General features: G+C 41.5%; 1 protein-coding gene across 1 annotated transcript in view; it reads left to right on the forward strand.

Annotated features, from left to right (window-relative positions):
• hhip (hedgehog interacting protein) overlaps positions 1-20,186 on the forward strand; it is a 42,076-nt gene that overhangs the window by 7,843 nt on the left and 14,047 nt on the right. The window contains exons 3-10 of the mRNA XM_086083904.1: positions 3,581-3,725; positions 5,014-5,215; positions 11,341-11,492; positions 13,967-14,140; positions 14,211-14,354; positions 14,451-14,569; positions 17,009-17,132; positions 19,218-19,363. Coding sequence (XP_085940030.1) covers positions 3,581-3,725; positions 5,014-5,215; positions 11,341-11,492; positions 13,967-14,140; positions 14,211-14,354; positions 14,451-14,569; positions 17,009-17,132; positions 19,218-19,363 — 1,206 coding nt within the window. The remainder of the gene's footprint in view (positions 1-3,580; positions 3,726-5,013; positions 5,216-11,340; positions 11,493-13,966; positions 14,141-14,210; positions 14,355-14,450; positions 14,570-17,008; positions 17,133-19,217; positions 19,364-20,186) is intronic.

Consider the following 20,186-nt stretch of genomic DNA (forward strand, 5'->3'; position numbering starts at 1 on the left):
TGTGGGCTCAGGGAGTCAAAGCATTATAAAAAAAAAAAAAAAAAAAAAAAAGCTGAAAAGACGAGTCCCCTCCTCCCCTTTTCTCCCAGCCCGTGTTGTGCTCCTTCTTCGCGGGCCCCCGCCGCCACAGATCAGCATATGTGGTGACGAATGACACATTTATTTTTCTACAAAGCCAGTGTGTATGTAAAACTGCTGAAGTGCATCAAGATGTCAAGTACTTGGGCCGGGCCACCCAGGTTGCCTTTGGAAGATAACCAGATGGAAGCTTCAGCGCTGGGGAGCCACGAATATGGACAAGGCTCTGTCTCTCTCTCTCTCTCTCTGTCTCTCCCTCGCTCGCTCGCTCGCTCACTCACTCTCGTGCTGCCTCTTGCCAGCATGCCCGCTCACTCACTCGCTCCTTTGCTCTGTTCAAGTTTGCTTTCTATTCACATCAAAATGGACAAGAAGATTTTGAAAATCACACGTTTATGGAATAGCGTACATTGATTGACATGTTATTTAACCGCGATCAGATAAGAAGCATCTCCCAATTTTGCAAATGTTTGACTTTAACACAAAAAATGTGTTTCGGCAGCACAGTGTTTGAGTGGTTAGCACGTTTGCCTCGTAGCTCTGAGGTTTGCTTTTTCTCTTTGTACTTGTGTACATTTTTCTTCTGTCTTTATTTATTAATTCATTTATTTTGTATTTTTTCCCAGAGGTGGGCATTCCATCAACGACGGATGCCCATTTTGTTTACGATTGATGGGAAACTTCTAAAAATTGACTAACTAAGCATGGACGGAAGGGTTTTTTTCGTTTGTCAAAGTAATCGTCAATCGGTCAATCACATTTTGCTAACGGATTGACGAACGATTGATGAAACATTGACGGATGCTTTCTTCGAATGGCGGGAACATTGACGGATGCTCACTTTGCTAAGCAATCGACGAATGACGGAGTGACGGTTCCGTTTGAAATATTGACAGATTGACGATGACGGAAGGGTGACCCGACTGTTGACGATTCAAAATTCATTGACGCGCTCACCTCTGATTTTTTTCGTTTTTCTTTCTTTCTTCATTTATTTATTTATTTACTAATTAACTCTGGCTTACTCCCACATTCCAAAATCAGGCGTTAAGTTTACTCAAGACTGTATATTAGGAGTCACCACCCTTGTTGAAACTGAGCTAGTTTTTTTCATAGTGAACAATATGAAGGGCTACCAGATGAACTTGCACTCTTAAAAGGTCAAATTGACAGGTCAATTTTGTTATTAATAATAAATGATATTCAATTCATCTTTGTGAAGGCACTGATGATGTTTATGAATTCTCACCACAATCTATTATTTATATAAATCTCTTTTCAAATTCCGAGGAAATCACAATGTCCCACAAATGTTGAGCTATTTTTCAAACAGGCCCGCGACCTGCTCATGTGGCCTTTAGTGGGCGAACTGGTGCTGAATCCAGCTCACTTGTGCGTCATGACTCATGACCTAAGATGGCCAAATTTGGAGATGCTTTCCAATGGAGACTTGATTAAGGGCCGTAGAAGTATGATGGTGTTATTAGGGTCACGTAGCGAGGAGGACAAAAAACATCCCACATTCACTGACTTGTGTGTGAAAGGTTTCTGTTGCAGGATCTCTGTGTAAAAGTCATCTGGGGTCAGCCCAGTTGAAAATTCTCTGTAAATTGGCCGATTGAAAGACAAGATGCCAAAACTCATAGTTGTGTGAAGTAGTAAAGTCGTCTATTCGATTGTTCGGTTCAACCCCTCCTATTTAGTGGCATTTATGTCACACCAGCCCTTGTGAAACCCTCCATTTGGCCTCGCTCCCACCTTCGCACCACCATCACCATCATCCCCTCTTACCCTTGCCCTCCCTCCCCTGACCCAAGCTCCCACACCAGCGTGCTTAAGATAACTGCGGACACAAGCGGGTGGGTGGTATAGCCGGCGCGCTTGTGTTCCTGTGCTACTTTGATCTCCGTGTTGTGTTTAGATGTTCAAGGGGGATATCCTATCACCTCCACTTTTTTGCTGCGGTCAGCCCTTGCAGTGGCAGATGAAAGAAAGGGGTCGGGGTAGGACCCTGTTTGTGTTTTTATCACGGGTGGATTTGCTTTCACCCCCACTCCTGTCTGTCTGTCTGTCTTCTGGCTTTCACCAAAGGAAACAGTATTGGCCAGATTGTTTTTAAGCTTGCGAGGGGAGCTCCGGAAGTAGTGCACACTAGGAATAATGTTGTGCCAGTGCTGTTTTTGTATGTGTGTGGCTGAGATATCAGTTTTACGGGCGGTCAAAGAGAAACAAGAATTCATACTGTACATACTGTACTAGGGGTGTGCCAGAAATCACGGCTTGCGACGTAACTCGGTTCATATTGCATACAGTAAGGGAACCAATAGTTTGTGTGAACAGCAATACATTTAATGACTGATTTAAGGCAACGACCAGCAATGAAAACTTCTCCAATAAACAATATGTGTCGCAGAACTCGATTTGAAAATTTGTCAAAATATTTACATTAATTAATTTCCTAAAATAATTGCAGATTTTTTTTTACCAATAATGTTGTGATGTTACTGATTTTTTTTACATAAATATAAAAAGCTACTAAAAATCTAAAATGAAAACAAAATAATTTAAAATGAAAAATAATGATTTTTTTTTTTTAATTAATCAAAATTCTTTATTTAATTAAATCTGCGATCCCGATGTTTGTACAATTTATGGTTATTTTATAACCATAAATGCATGTTGCACTTTACTATTTCACTCATTACTGATTATTGTATTTTTCCTCGCACTATGTATCCTTACTTATTTTTATGCTATGTAAAGCAGCTTTGAGTACTTAGAAAAGTGCTATTTAAACAAAGTATGTTATTTTTTATTAAATTAAGTACACAAATGCACATGTTTTAAGATCCGTTGCTTTCCTCAGAATCAAGCAACATCATGGAATGGCCAGTGTTTGACTGTATTTGGTTGCTCATAAAGACAAGTTGACGGTGCAGTTCTCAAATCGACCTCCCAGACTGATACATGATAGTTTTGTTTTAAAGAGAATATTAATATCCTAAACACACTCTGTCCTGTTTATTATATACCGAAGGCCAAACATTTCCCTGAGTTCCTGAGGCTTTCCGATCTCCAAAAGGGTCTTCGTTTCTCGCTCACCCACCAGGAGACGGCGCATTGCACTCATATCAGACTGACAGCTGGTGTACATTGTCAATAAATGTTTTTCACAAAGTCGAATATTTACACAAACATGCCAAAAGCGAAGCCAAATTCACGTCGGTGTAAATTATAGTCTCTGTCCTCCTTGCAGTTTTAGCCTGAAAACCCCTGTCCGCGTTTGGTTTGGCCAGATGTCTCTTCTGCTCGTTGTGGTGTGGTTTGACCCAACGCACACATATGGTATCTTGTTTTCCTTTCCTGTCTATCACTTGTCTCTTTTCTTCTCCAATGAACACCAAACTCATAAGCCATTCCTGTTTTGCTCAGCTTCGTTTAGAAAATGTCCCCACCCATATTTGATTAGAATTTATTTATTATTATTATTTTTTTTTTACAGAATTGTTCCAGGCTGACGTGGACGAGTTCTGCCAATATTACGGCAGACGAGATGCCGGACTATGCTTTCCAGATTTTCAACGAAAGCAAGCGCAGGGCCAAGATTCCAACTACTTGGGAGATGAGAAAATGGAAGATATCAGCAGGTTTGTGGCCACATTTTGTTTTCTTTTTGGGGTCAGATTCTGACATTAAATTGCATAGTAGCAACAAGCTAAGTCACGTGCTAAAGTTTGTTCAGGAGGGGCTTTCGCTCACACAATGCAAACGCGTCAATATGGTCGCCTTACTTCTCTGTGGCAAGGCCTTTCATCTCCACTTTACTCCAGGCTGCACCCGCCACCCGACCAGGCAACATTTGGCCCGTTTTCAAAACCAAGGACAGTTCAAGTGACTAGCGCAGAGCGGAAACACACACACATGGAGTCAATGTGATGATGTTGATTGTTAGCCTTGATCTGAATGTGTGACTCACAGAAGGGTTGTTTCTGATGTTCAGATATTTGTAATTAAAATCTGGCTCGACAGCTCTGCAAAATGCATAAAATATTTAATCTGTGGAGAATACCTTTTTCTGATTTGGGCAAATTCCTTAGTAGGAATCTGTCAAAGTACAAGCCCAAAATGGCTGACTTCCTGTTTAATTTTAGCCATGGATCCTTGAGACATTTTTGTGCATCCTGCTATTATAGACATGTCCACCCAATTTTATGTCATGAAACTGCTGCCGGGGCTAATTTAACTTTTCTAAGTCTGACAGCCATTCAAAAAAAAATTATGAGCGAGAGCCTGTTGATTTTTAGAATATGCATAATGTGATTTAACTCATTTGCTCCCAAAAACTTATAAATACATTCTATTTTAAATAATACCATGGTCCCCAAAACGTATTTATAATTTTTTTAATTTTTTTTTATTTTATGCTAGAGCATACAGAATACTTTGATGCAGCCTCTGAACTGAATAGGTCGCTAAAAGCAATGGTAGTTATTACAAAAACAGCCAGCGGGTGGCACCAGAGTATACGAGATCAACCAGGGCCATGTTGCAAAAATCTCTTTTACCCACTATTTTAAACAGATTAATGAATAATGATGAAACGTTGCTATATTCTAATGCTAATTGCTTAAAAACGGAAACTGATAGAAATGTACTTTTTTTCCTGTTGAAAGAGGAGCCTCTAATCTTTCTTTTGGTAGGTTCCATGTTTTTATAGCAATAGAAGACAATATTCTGTAGGCCTTGCAAAATCTGTCAAAATTCAGTAAAACAGCCGGGAGCAAAGAGAGTTGCTTCAGTGAAAATGACTGGGAGTGAATGAGTTAATATCAAACATCCACTTATAACCACTGCTTGAGATTCTCCCACAACCTTTTTTTTTTTCGCTTTACCTTCTCCTCTCTCTGACCTTCTTGTATCTCCGCCATTGCCCAGGAAACACAAACACAACTGCTACTGTGCCCAGGAGGTGTTGAGTGGTCTGCGGCAGCCGGTGGCCGTGGTGCACTGCGGCGACGGATCCCAGCGCCTTTTTGTCCTGGAGCGGGAGGGATTTGTCCGGATACTAACTCATGACCTGCAGCTGCTCAAGGAGCCCTTCCTGGACATCCACAAGCTGGTGCAGAGCGGCCTGAAGGTAAAGGAGAGGCACCACGAAGAACATCTTGGAGGTGCCCCCTCTCTATTAACGTTCCAATTATATTGTTATGCCAAACGAGACCATTCATCAAACATGATGGCGGCCAATCATTGCGCTATTTTCTGCTAATTAGCTGTACATACAGCTCGCATTGTGCTGCACCGCTCGCTCTCACAAGATGGCTTAATGGCCCGCCTAATCTATCCCATATTGTTCCTCTAAGGAGTCACGCTGAATTACAGTTGAACGCCCCCCAAAAGTGGTACGATTTGGGAGTTCGGGCAACATGTTCTGGAAAAATATGACTCAATAGTCATACAAGAAATCATTTTTCTTTGGATTTTTTCGCGTGTACTGTGAGTCATGATGGCAAAAGTTGTTGATAAAGAAAATAGCACTGTATTGTATGAAACGTTAGGAAACATATTTAAAAAAGAGAATGTATAGAGTGTAATTACTGTACTTAATGCAGTGTTAGTGTGTTGGATGCGTGCCTTTAAGGGGCGTGGCCTACTGAGTGAGTGACTTCAGGAGTTGGAGCCTGGTGGGCTCCAAGAGGGTGGCGGAAAGCTAACACATTATTTTTGCTAGCGACACAGAACAGAACAATGAAATAACTTTTCACGTGATAGCAGAAGGTAAATCATTAACTTAAAGTAGGTGCAGTCTACTATTTGTGACATCGTGTATTTGTGTGGTGTGTGCTGTGAGATTTTGATATTATTGCAGGTGAAGTCAACTGTAAAAAAATTTGGACAATATTACTTTATATGTGACCTCACTAGCCTAAACATGGAGTATGAATTATGAAGCAAAATTCTGCCGTTTTTGTCCATCTCAGGGGGCGGCCATTTTCCCTCTTGCTATTGACTGAAGATGACATCACAGTTGCTCAGGACTCAGGCAACGATCAATCACAGCTCACCTGTTCTCTGAAGCTGAGCTGTGATTGGTTGTTACCTGAGACCTGAGCAACATTGATGTCATTTTCACTCGACAGTAAGTGGCAAAATGGCCGCCTTCTAATATTGATTAGAAACTGCTGGATTTTGTTGCTTAACTCATATTCGTATTTAGACTAGTAGAGACTAGAACATGTTATTGTCAAGATTTTTTTGGGGGGGGGGGTTGACTTTCCCTTTAAATACGTGCCATGCTAGTGTTTGCTGTTAGCACTGGTTTCTTGCTAGCATCATTCAACTTAATAATACAGTGATTAACTTACATGATAACAATTTATTATTCTTGAAGAATTGTTTTACAATCCCGGTGAAGTGGAAGCTAGGCTAGTGTCCAGGAGATGAGTTTGAACTTTAAATTTCAGCTGTGCAGGCCAGGAGTGATGGGAAGTGTCTCGAATTCTTCAGATTGCATGAGGAGATGGCATTGCCGGGATATTTCGGGGACGAGGAGGAAGGGGTGAACATGCTCGCGGGCAGGAAGTTTGTCCCCGCTCGCATGCCAGTCAGAGTTTGTTTACAGAGAGTCAAAGCAAGCGGAGCATTTGAATATGCAAGTGGCCCCATGCGGGACGATCGGCATGCTCCCTCTTCCCTATCGTCGGCATCATCGCTGGATGTGGATGAAGCCATCGTTTATGATGATTCGATCCCGCGAGTCTTGTTCTGTGAACCTTCCTCCCCCAGGCCCCCTCCAGCTCAACAGAGTGGAGAAGGTGTTTACCAGCAGCATCAACAGGATGGAGCTGCCTTCAATACAGTGCCCCCCACCCCCCTAGAGAGGGGCCAGATAACTGGTTTATCATCAGTCCCATGCACATGCTTTGATTGTAATGCCCTGTGCTTCCTTCTCCTACAACCGCCCCCCCAACACACTCCCGCTCCTTCTATGGACGCCCACCCTCCTCGTCCCCTCCATGTGCCAATTAAGCTGCAGCGAAACAATGGCGTGCTGCTTTGGTGTGGGCTCCAGGCTGCGCTGTGGGTGTTCTGCCTGTAATTCGATCTCTGTACGCTTGTCCCTGCCGCAAATGCGCACCATCCTCAGTCATCCTCACCGCGGTCTCTCCGCAACTGCTTGATATTTTCCTCCCTCACCTCTAATGTGATTGGACAAGACGCAGCTTGAATGCATTTACTTACAGCTTCAGCTTTTTTTTTTCAGGGAGAGAGAAATGTCACTGCCAATTTTTAAGCTCATTATTTATGGAAATTAGTCAACTTCTTCCCTTGGTATGATAAATACGCTCTTTAATGATGAATTAGGAGGTGCAATAAACCTCAAACCAGCCGCGATGGAGACCTCGCACCCCCTTTTTCTCCTAGAAATGATCATCAAACTTTGACATGTTTCGCTCGCATTAGGCGGCGAAGGGGAAAATCCTCGTCAATTCAGTGAGCCCTGGATTAGCTGAAAATGGCTGTTTCAAGCCAAATGGGCTGACTTCTTGTTCAATTTCAGGCATATAGTAGTTCCCTTACAGTCCCCCTTTTTCATTGCAAATCTTCAAATGATTGTCAAATTTTGATGCGATTCTAGTTTGTCGAGGGCACCCAGAAGCTACTGGGTGACTTTTAGGGTTTCTTTTCAGGACCCCTAAAATACAAAAGCTTCACGCAGTTTGGTGCTCTAATAACCCAATAATGTAATAAAAAAAAAACTACCAGTATTTATTTTATCTTTCCATCAGAAGTGACAAGCATCTTGCAGACTTGGCACCTAGTAGTAAGTATATCACGATATTTGAAAGAAATTTGCGGCGACGATATTGGTAACAATTTTGATTGGTGCTTTGGAATAATAGCACTTTTATTGCAGCATAATATTTTAGTCACTTTTTTTTAAAAAATATATAATTGAAATGTAAACAAAGTGCAAATATAGCAACTGTAATGGAATGAAATAGAAATTAAAAACAGGCCAGGCAGTGTTTACCCTGCGAGGTCTAATTGTAAAATAACTGCTTAAAGCACATAAAGCACATTTACTTAGCAAATACAAAGAAAACACAAACTAAAGTCAGTGGTGAAGAAAACTTTCCAAATAAAAAAGAACCACGTTGCATTGTTAGGCCTAAATGGTATAAATATGCTTTGATGATGGTTGATGATGAGGTCTAGTGATATGCCTTGATCACAACGAGACATAAAATGGTAAATGGAGTTAGATAGCGCTTTATGCACCCCAATCCAAAGTCCAAAATATGTACGTCATTTATCGTATATTCTTGTGGTACCACAGTAGCTTTTTCCATGAACACTCAATTCGAGCTATCAAAAGCATTTCCAATGAAGACATCTGTGAGCCACAACAGAAAGCTGACAGCTGACACGTATCAGCCATTGGAATCGGCGGCAGTGACATTTCACATAAACAAACAAGTCGCAGTGCTTCGTCCTCTTTGTCTCGGCTTCGATGACAGACTTGAATAAGTGAACATCTGATATGTCGAAGCATGGCATCTACTGCGCAATAATATGAAGGGCATTAAAAAGACAGTTTTGTACAGTTGGGAAGCAGTTGATGCGCATGCGAGTGGATTTTCTTGACAAAGTCACATCGTAAATGACTCAGCTGGCCTGCACATGACATCATTTTTGGAGGTCCATATGAATGGGCGTCGATCTGTACGTTCGCATTATTACTCTACCTCTGTTGAGTAGTCTTAGCCAAAACTACAACTGGGTTAGCGTTGCCAACTTCGCAAGCCAGATTGATAATTGTGATTCACTCAAGGGAAGTTCTTCACATTATCGGTCTTGAACTTCACTCTGCAGATCCGTTCGGGAAAAGGAGGGACATTGTGTTCAATACTTCGAGCCGATTGGACGAAGAAGCGGCGTCTTGTACGCGTTTGTTTTGACCAATCCCGACAAACAGATGAAAGTATCGTCTTCGTTCTCAGCTCATCTCATGTTGGTTTCGTCCCCCGCCCTAAACAACGCCTGGTCGGTCTGGCCTAATAAAGGTCGGTTGCAAACGCATCAGCAGGAGCGGTACAAGACGTATTTCCCGCAGTATTTGTGAACAAATACCGCTAGAATTCAGCTCGCTGGCGAGGTTATAGCGTTGCTTGTAACCCGTAAGATATTATTATACAATCCCTCCTCAGGCGGCCCCTTCTTCTCCCAGCTTCATTTTCGCAACATTCTGCAGAGTTCTTTGCCATGCCAAAGCCGGAGCACCCGGAGGACACAAGTGGAGGGAAGGGAGGAATGCAGCAGCAGGTGTTTGTGACAAATGAAAAGATAATACTTTGAAAGATTGGTTGGGAGCCCCCCAGCCTGACTCGAAGTGTGCTGACAGATGCCGTATTACCGGCTCCTATAAAAGGGATGGCTATTGTACAATGAAGCAATCCAAGGAGTTATTAGCAAGGGAGCAAATAGTTCATTCGGTTGCAACACTGTTTATTCAGGGTGTTGCCCCCCCCCCGGCCTCGGATCACGGCCCCTTCGGAATTGCGGTTAGCTTTTGGTTTATTTTAGGGATGTGGGTCACTACATCTCCAGATTCAACATATGGACATCTCCATAAAACATCCTGACATTTTTGGCACGGTATGTCACCTTTTCCCTCCCGCCCCGTGTTTTTGTTCTTGAGCGTGCCTGCTATCTTGTCTGACTCTCATGCATCGCAACAGCTTACACAACAGCAATGAAACCCACGAGGTTCCTGGTGTGGGTCTGAGTTTTTGCTCATCGGTGCTTCTCGTACATTCCACTGTGCCACGTCATCCATTTTGATTTCACATGTGGCCTGTGTAACTGTCTGCATACATGTTACGCCATCTAAACAATCCTACGAGTGGTGCAGTAAGCGATATGATGTGCAAGCTTTTCTCCAACACATCCATCTCACTCATTTTGATTTCTACACTGATTCACAAGGTTCGATGCCCCCCTGTTGTCATTTTTATGAATAAAACACGATGACATCCACCACACGCGCCCGAAGCGCAGAATCTGTCTGCCTGCACCTCCATCAAATTTACCAGAATTGCATAACGCCACCTGCGCCACAACTTAGACCTGCTTTCAGCTGGTTTTAAGTATATCATCTATTTTCAGCCAACAAATTGTCAGGCGCACCCTGGGAAGAAAAAGCCATCAGTTTGCCAGAGCACCCAGCATGGCACAGCACGGTCTGCCAAATTCCCCGTCGTGTTAAACTAAGCTTGCACGAGCACGGAAATCCAGATGTGCCGCATTTTACGCCCGAGCGCACGTGCGCTGTCGACAAAAACAGAGCCCCGAGTTTTTGTGCATCATCTTTGATAATGAAAGTGAGCCGAGCTGCCTGGCCGACCGACCTGCCGCTAGCTTGGCGCTATTGCTGATTATTACAGCGAGTGAGCGAGCTATGACGGCAGGACCACCAGGGTAGTGACAAGCGGCAGAGCTGCCTCTGGGGCTGAGACAAAGGTTTACATATTACACAAGCAATTTAGATGTTTTCTAAACATGTTGCCAAGACGGTGGGAGTTGGCAGCTTCTCCAATGTTTAGTTTTAGGGTTGTTTTTTTTTAGCTCCCCTCTTTAACCCCCCTCCCCCAAGTCGTGAATTTTGCATGCATTTTCTGTAAACCACGAAGGAGCGCGAACGAGCGAGGTGGCGGTGCGGGTGGGGCGGTTCGGAGTTGAAGCACTCTGCACTTTTGTGCTCTCTATGAACTGTGAGCGAGCTAATAAATTCTTTGAGCCACTCAGCGCCACATTCATGGATATCCCCCAAAGATTACACACACAAATCACCGCACAATGGGGGGCCACCTTGGAGTGCCTCGGGGCGTCGTGGGAGGGGTGGGCTGGGCGGCTGCGGGGACCCTGATCCCTGAGGAATGGGCGGGGTTGCAAGAGAAGGCGCAAACCGCTGCGCTCAGAGTCAAATGGTTTATAATGGCGGGTAATGGTATATTCAAGGAGGTTTGCTGGAGGTGTGAAGTGAAACAGGCGATGGTTTGAAAGGGAAGAATGAGAGAATGCGCGGGGTGTCAAAGGGAATGTGATGGATAAATAAAAAGGCAGATTAGAGGGTTGGGGGAGTGGAGGTGGAGGGGGGGGGGGGGTGGGGGGGCGATTCCGAACCCACACGACCAAGGAGCGGCCGAGGCGGGACATAATTAACTCCTGGATCTTTTGTGCTTTGCCATCTGACTGCAGGGCGGAGATGAAAGGGGCCTGCTAAGCCTGGCATTCCATCCCAATTATAAGAAGAATGGCAAGCTCTACGTCTCCTACACCACCAACCAGGAGCGCTGGGCCATAGGGCCGCACGATCACATTCTCCGCGTAGTGGAGTACACCGTGTCCAGGTAACGGGAGGCGGGTCAAAGAAAACTCTGGCGAAAATACGAGGGCTGGGTTTATAAAATCGAATAATCAACACCATATTGATTTTCCTTTATGAGCCTGATATCGATTCATAAAACCATGAATCGATTATTTTAATAATCTCTTTTTCCCATTAATTTATAAGAAAATATCATTTTAAAGGCCGTTCTTTTTTTTGTTTTTTACTGTTTTCTTGGAATTTACAGTTCACGTGAATTTAAACGTAGAGTATTTTCTTACATTTATGAAAATCCTGATTTATTGCACTTGAAGACAATTCAGAATCTTTTTAATTTATATTTACAATTATTGAATTAGAATTATGAAAATATCTTCATCACATCCTTGCTGCTGATGCCAATGTTTGTGTAACACTTAAGTGATTATAACACTAAATCCTTTAACCAGTTACTTCCTAAGCAAAATGTAATGTTTGTGGAGTTTTTATCATCTCCTTGATATTTAAGAAGACTTCATGTTCCAATATCGGATTGAAGTGAATCGAATCGAATTGGAAAAAAATCGAAATTGAAACAAACAGAACTCTTGTGAATCGAAGTCGAATCAATTGAGGAAATTAAATCGATACCCAACCCTCTGAAATACGACTCGGCCTTTTCCAGTTTAGGAAAGTTGACATGTTCTAAGTATTCTATCTCATCTCAGACATTTGTAAGTCCTCTTCTCAAGCGCCGAGCAGCAAATTAGAGAAAGGCTTTAATGTATGCCACTTCCTATATACACAGATATGAAGTCAGTATTCTTCAAAAGACAAAAACTAGATTTTAAGAGACAAAAGTCATAATATTATGAGTATTTTTATTTTATGTTACAAGGACAGAATTGTCTTACTATGAGAAAAAAATACAAGAAAAAATATAATTACTAGAATAAACTAATAACATTTCCATGAGACCAAGAATGAACTTGTAATATTATTATATTGTGGAGTGGCATGGCTCAGGTGGTAGAGTGGCAATCTCCCAGCCCAAAGGTTGTGGCTGCATTCCCTGGCCCCAGGCAGTCACCATGTCGAAGTGTCCTTGAGCAAGATGCTAAACTCCCAAATGCTCTTAATGCTGCGTCATCAGTAGGTGAATGATGAGAAAATACAAATTGCACCAGCCACAAATTCAAAGTTTACGGAAACTTATTATGCATGAAGTTAATTAGGGGTTTCAAACTACTTTACTAATGAAATTGACAAGCAGACGGAGTAACTGGCCAGTAGATTTATATACCGGTAATAATAAGTTAATACATTTATTATTGCTGACAATTTAATGATACACATTGTAAGCCTCTGTCACTGAAATAATAGGTTTAAAATATGTGGGGGAAAATGGACGTGACTGTAAAACTCAAGTTTCCAAAAAAGGTGTGGAGAAGCAGTTAAAAAAAAGGGCAGATCAGCATTCGGCTGGACATATTGTGTGCCGTTCATTTGACTCGCGTATGATAAAGGGTTGTTGGAGAAAACAATCTTCTCTCATCAACCTCTTTTCAATCACGCCAGTCCATTTGCCTTAATGATCTAATCTTGATTACACTTTTGGCATGCCGTCGCAGTGAATGACTGCGGCGCATGGGGCCGTAACTCAATTAGAGGGTTCGATGGCATTTTTACAGCGTCGTTATTTTCTTTAGAAAGCTGTTTTCTCCCCCTTTTTTTTCAAATTGCAGGACCTTTAGACACTCAGAACAAGCCAGGATGAAATGTTACTCGTACTAGTGAAGCCAAAGCCTCACTTTGCAATAGACTGCGTGATGTCATTGCCCGCCCACTGTCTGCCTCGTGTCTCAACTTGACATTTCTGGAAGGTTTTTTTAATGCCACTGATGGAGTTTGTTTGGTCTCATGTCAGCATTTTTGTCTTTCAGTGGTGGAATACAACATAATATTACGCAAATAGCGATACCTTGAGGTGCGAGTTTCGTTTGTTCTGTGGCGCTCTGAACTCATAATACTAGTATCTCAAATCATCATTCCCCATTGAAATGAATGGAAATGCCATTAATCTGTTCCAGACTTCCCCAACCAAAAAAAAACCAATTTTTTTTTGTAATATGTTTTCTAATAGGCAAAATAGCACTTTATAATTTGCAAAATAGCACTTTATAATTTGGTATTTTTTTAAATCATTCACTCCCAGCCATTTTCACTGTAGCAACCCCCTTCGCTCCGGCTGTTTTACTGGATTTTTGGATTTGGCAAGTCCCACAGAATATTGTTCTATTGCTATAAAAACACGGAACCTACCAAAAGAAAGATTAGAGTCTCTTATTTCCTCGGGGGGAAAAAAACCCCACTGGGGAATAGAGCTTGCAATTGTTGATCTCTTATACTCTGCTGCTACCTGCTGGCCGTTTTTTGTAATACGAACATGACATGCCACGTCTTCTGACACACAAAATATTTTTGTGAAAGAGTCTCTTTCTTCCTTCTTACCCTCAGAAAGAACCCAAACCAGGTAGACACCCGGACCCTAAGGGTACTGATGGAAGTGGCTGAGCTGCACCGGAAACATCTGGGCGGGCAGCTCCTCTTCAGCCCTGAGGGTCTGTTGCACATCGTCTTAGGTGACGGGATGATCACCCTGGATGACATGGAGGAGATGGATGGACTCAGGTGAGGAAAGGTCCAAGAGTGTCAAGGCACGAATGTGATCCGAAACCTAAAATATGCGTTTTGTATGCAGTGATTTTACAGGGTCCATGCTCAGGGTAGACGTGGACACGGACCTTTGTTCGTCCCCATATTCCATACCACGGGACAACCCGTACTTCAACAGTACCAACCAGCCCCCAGAAATCTTTGCGCACGGCCTACACGACCCAGGCAGGTTGGTCAAACGCAAAAAAAAAATTAAAATACACTGACGGTACACTCATTGAATCATTCTGTGCTCATTCTTTGGTGTTGTGTGTGTGTGGCGTAGGTGCAGCATGGATAGGCTACAGACGGAGAACGGGAGCCTCCTCATGCTCTGCACGGATGCCAGCGGCAAAAACTCCACCATGGGAAGAATATTGGAAATTCACAAAGGGAAAGATTACGGTGAGTTTTTTTTTTTACGATATTCTTGCAAATGAGTATTTAAGGCAGCAACTCATTTTACGCAATAAGCCTTCACATTTTCATTTACAACAAGCAGTAAGCCTCCACGCTTAAGATGAATACGATCTGAGTATGCTGCTGTTTTGGTTAGCAAAATAGTTCAAATGAGCTCAGTTTAAAGGGATACTTGACTCAATGAGCCATTTTCAGCAGTAAAAAGTTAATATTTTGTCCAGAATAAATTTGATAACTTCATTATTTTTCATGTACAATTAATACTTTTTAAAAATAAATGTTTCCACTTGCTATCGACTGAAGATGACATCACCTGTGCTGAGGAAGTAGGTAACGACCAATCATGGCTCACCTGTTTTCTGGGTTTGGTTAGTAAACTGAGCCATGATTGGTTCTTACCTACTTCCTCAGCACAGGTGATGTCATCTTCAGTCGACAGCAAGTGGAAAAAATAATTTTTAAAGGTATTAATTGTACATGAAAAATAATAAAGTTATCAAATTCATTCTGGACGAAATATTAACTTTTCACTGCTAAAAAATGGCTCAATGGCGTCAAGTATCCCTTTAATATCTGTGTGTACACTGATATAATTTCTCTTTCTACACAAAAGGCAAAAGGGAGGCGTGTATACCAGCCGTTTGTTTGATTACCTGGAAATTATTTGAGATATGGCATCAAAGCACCATTTTAAGAAATGTGTTATTTAGAATTCCTTTATTCCATAGCATCGAACATGATGTAGATATTGTTTGAAACAGAGTGCATCCTTTGCCTGAGAACAAATATTTAAAAAACTTTCCTCCCCCCCCCCGCCCTATTCTTTTGTTGCCGTTTTGTAAGAACACAGCGCTTTGGCAACACATTGAGATACAATCCGGGACAACTGCAGAGGTACAGAAGGTTAAATGTAAAAATGTCGTGAGCGCCAGAGAAACAACCCCCCCCCCCCCCCCACACACACACACATTTGTGGAGCACTGATATGCCAAGAAAGTGCAAAATTGCATCCACACTTTAGATTTAGAGCTGTCATCAGCAATAACCACAGGGGTGAGGGCTTAGCATTGTTGAAAACGCAAATCTCGGCGGGGTTCCGCTCAACATTAGAGGAAAAAAAAAAGAAAAGGGAAATGGCCCACTTTTCTTCCACAAATAAATTACGGGTGTTTGTCTTAATAACGGCGACTTTGGCAACCCAAATGTATGCTGGCCCCCCCGTGAGGGATGGTCCGCGACAGGGGCCAATTATCTAAACTGGAAAGTCATTACCGTGGGGAAATCAGCGCGCCAGCCGCCATTCACATTTCCCATTGCCAAGACCACAGCGCTCCAAAAATAAGTCTTATTACATCAGCGTCAAACTTGTGAACCGGACAGGGGGACAGTGTGGTCGTCCGCCAAAGGCCACGTGGTACGGACAAAATGCAAACCCAAATGTAATCGTTTGTTCCACGAAAACCTCCAGAAACGGCTCCGCTGTCGTATTTAATGGCCATCGCTCTATTGTTGCTGTTTGGCATAATCCTTTTCACAAACTATACTGTAATTATAACATTAGTTCCTCACCACACTTTACCACATGTACATGCTTTCCTTAGAATATAAAAACTAACATTAAGTTTGCCATTTTTCCCGATCCGATTCGATTCACTTGGTTCAATCAGATATTGATTAATTATGGAACATCAATTCTTCTTAAATAACAAGGACATGATGAAAAAAAACAAACTCAAAAAACATTAGATATAAATTGAAAAGATTCTGACTTGTCATAAAGTGCAGTAAGTCAGGTCTTTCAAAAATATAAAAAGTACTTTTAAATTCATGTAAACAGTAAATTTGAAGAAAACAGTAAGATACCCAAAAAATTGGCCTTTAAAATTCTATTTTGTTGTTTAATTTATGGGGAAAAAAGACATTAAAATAATAGATTCCTGGTTTTATTAATCGATGTCACGCTCGAAAAGATAATTTGATTCGATATCGATTATCCGATTTTTAAAACCCAGCCCTAATAAATGTTAACAAAATGCTTTATGGCTTTTTTCTCAAACAAAAAACAAACAAAAAATAAACATTTAAATACTTTTTTTTCTCTTAAAAAAGGGGCTATTTTAAGGTTTTTTTTTCACAAAGAATGATTTTATTCCTGTAATATTATAGCTTATTTGCTCAAATAAAACTCAGCTTTATTCATGTAATATTTTGAACGTTTTAAATGCATACTTTTTTCCCCCTCAAAAACTATGACTTCATAGTTGTGATATCACAACTTTTTCCGAGGAAAAAAAACAATGCTTTTTTTCCCCACCCAAAAATATGACTTCATTCTTGTAACATCAGTTTGTGTGCTTTTTAATACTGATATTTTTGGTACACAAAGAACAAGTGACTAATTGTCCTCTCCTCCATACTGTGCAGAGAACGAACCTTCCGTCTATGACCTGCAGTCCATCGGAGGAGCACCACCAGTGGGGGGTTTCATCTACAGGGGTTGCCAGTCGAGACGATTGTATGGCAGTTACGTGTTTGGAGATAAACTTGGGTAAGGACACTATCATCAAACCATATTTCTGCAAACAGTGGCCTATTATGGCCTTTTTTTGCCCTAATGCTAAAAAAAAATTATTTACGGAATATTACAATTTATTTCAAGAGAAATATTTTCTAAGCTTTTTTTCGGTTCTCAGATTTACAAGTTTGGAGCACCATTTTCACTCTCACATGCTCTCTCGTTCTCACCCTATTCAGTCCCTTGCGTCAGTCGGTGCCAGGGTAAATACAAAGTTCCAACTACGTGTGTGTGGGGGGCGGGGGGGGGGGGTGTCAGGTATTGTGTTACTCTTGCCACAGTGGCCCGGCCAGTTCAGTGTAAATGGAGATGAGACATCCTGCCTTTCGCTGTTCACACTTTTCTTTGGTTTGTAATTCATCCTCGTTTGCTGATGTCAAAGAAGGAAAAAGGAAGTAAATAATTAAATAAAATTCCTGCTCCTTTTTGGATCTTTGCGATTGGGTTTGAAATACGTGCGGTGGCTTTAATTCCGTTCCAATTTGTGGGTGCGTTTTTGTGGCTTCGTCGTGATGCAATGACGTCTCAAGTGGCACCATGTGGGTCTTGGGAAAGGAAAGGGGTCAGCGTTCTCATTCTACAAAATTATATTTAAAAAAAACTATTACCATATTTTGTCATATAGTAATCAAGGGGTGTTTATTTACCATATTACAGAAAATACAGAGCATGTACAAGGGCTAAGGCAATTAACTCAATTTCCACAAAAAAAAAAACTGCCTTTAATTGATGACTCGCTTTTTCCAACAGGTAGTGAGTATAATGATCTCAATTCAAAGATGCTAATGTGAGCACATAAAAATGTAACTTGTTTGAATTCAGTCGCTAACCAAAACAGCAGCACCAACTGAAGACCATAACGTAGCGTTCCAGTAGACAGACATTTTGGTCACTGTAATCGCTAAAATGAAACCCGGTCCATTTACGTTACGATATTTCCGAAATTCACTTATTCACGATGTTTTCATTGGAATCTGTAAACCAGTGGTCCCCAACCTTTTCTGTACCACGGACCGGTTTAATATCTGACAATATTTTCACGGCCCAATCTAAAGGTTTAGCTGATAAAAACAAAATAAAATGACAAGAAAAAAACGGTGGTATTTTCTCTATAATAATAATGAACGTAAATCTACTGTGTAATCATGTGCAACTTTATTAACGGCGTCCGTAACGTCGCACCAACAACAGAACTTCACATGAGCAACATCGTTTCTGCCCCAAAACAATGCAACACACTCTGGTCTGCTCTCAGTGCACTTGCCTGTGTGGACGTGGTGGCCATCAGCAACTTCTTCTGCCCCTCATGTTCACGTTGTTTCCGTTGAAAATACTCCAAAGGCTTGTCTTTTGCTGTGTGGGGTGCTTGCTCTCCAAGTGGCGAACCAGTTTTGAAGGCTTCATCGCCTCATTAGAAAGCCGGTCACCGCATATTACGCACAGCGGGGCTTGGTGCGTGGGAATCGCCCGTGGCAATAAATCCATATTTTAAATACGATTCTTGATACTGCCTGTTAAAGGCAGCTTTCCCTTTTTTTAGAGGGTCCAGGTTCCTCTTCTGTCCCTTCATTGGACCGTTTCCCCTTCGCAAAGAAACTTTTTAAAGAAGTTTGTTTTTGGCTCATTTTGCTAGCTTGGAATAAAATTTAGCGTGACGTATCATGTGACGTGTGGTGTAGCGGCCTTGAAGTGCGTCAAGTGAGACGGATGTAACAGACAGAATCCGGCCACTTTTCAAAATAAAACATAATTTTTGAAAAAAAAATAAAAATAATGCAATTTTTTTTCTTTCAGTACCAAATGACCCACGGCCCGGTACCGGGCCGCGGCCCCGTGGTTGGGGACCACTACTGTAAACTATTCCCTGAAAAAAAATCACCTACCATTCTTTTATTTGAGGTTCAGCATTTATTCATTCAACTGGATGACACACCCAGTTAATAATTGAGGCGTGGATTGAAGTTGAGGCCACTATTTGATGTCATGTGCTCATGACATTCCCTAACCGACCAATGACTGGCAAGAAATGACTTGTTTGTTCCATCCTGTCTACCTCAGCAATCTGCGGATTCTCCAGAAGTCATCGATAACGCCGTCGGCAGCAAGCGACCAGTGGCAAGAGAAGCCACTCTGTCTGGGCTCTGCCGGCTCTTGCGGCTCCACGCTGGTCGGGCACATCCTCGGATTCGGAGAAGACGAACTGGGTCAGTGTGGCGATGACAACATGTACTATTCTTAATAGTTAATTGCCAATCGCCACTTCAGATTGCACCCTGATTAATCTTGGTTTGAGTTTAGTATTTGCAGTGTAGTGACAAGCGGTATAGAAAATGGATGGATGTTAATCTATGTTTCTAAATGACCGTGATTCTGGCAGCAAGATTGGAGGATGTAAAATAAACATTAGGGGTGTCAGGCAATTAAAAAATGTAATCGTAATTAATGGCATGACTTATTAATTAATTAATTAATTAGTTAATAGTTAACTCACGATTAACCGCAAATTTTATATCCATTCTAAATGTACAATCATATTCTTGTTAAAATAAAAGTGGAAAAAATGTTAAATAGGAATATGGCTGCATGTTTTAGTCATTGATATAGTAATTTGATAATAAATCATAACATTTTGTTAAAATTAAAAAGATGTACTGTACTGTACTGAGAAATCGAGTCTGATATTGATTTGTGTTGAGGTCATTATTCTGCCACTAGATGGCATAATTGCATTTGTAAGACATTCTGTTCATATTAAGAGCTATCTAATCATTAACATGAAGTAACTTGTGAAGTTCTGCACATTTTTAAAATTGTAAAATACAACTTGACACTAGGCTCCACAAATATATGCATTATTATTAAATTTATTACTGCTAAATTTTGACGTGGACGTGTCTGCTGCATTGCGACTGGAATTCCTCCAGTACAGGCTTTCCATTTAAGGGGCGGTCATTAATCGCGCGATAAAAAAATTAGTGGCGTTAAAGGAACTTTAAATTAACTCAAAATTAACACACTAATTTGACA

This window comes from Leptonotus elevatus, chromosome 8 (assembly GCF_054856555.1).
Source record: "Leptonotus elevatus isolate MCC_2025b chromosome 8, RoL_Lele_1.0, whole genome shotgun sequence".
Lineage (NCBI taxonomy): Eukaryota > Metazoa > Chordata > Actinopteri > Syngnathiformes > Syngnathidae > Leptonotus > Leptonotus elevatus.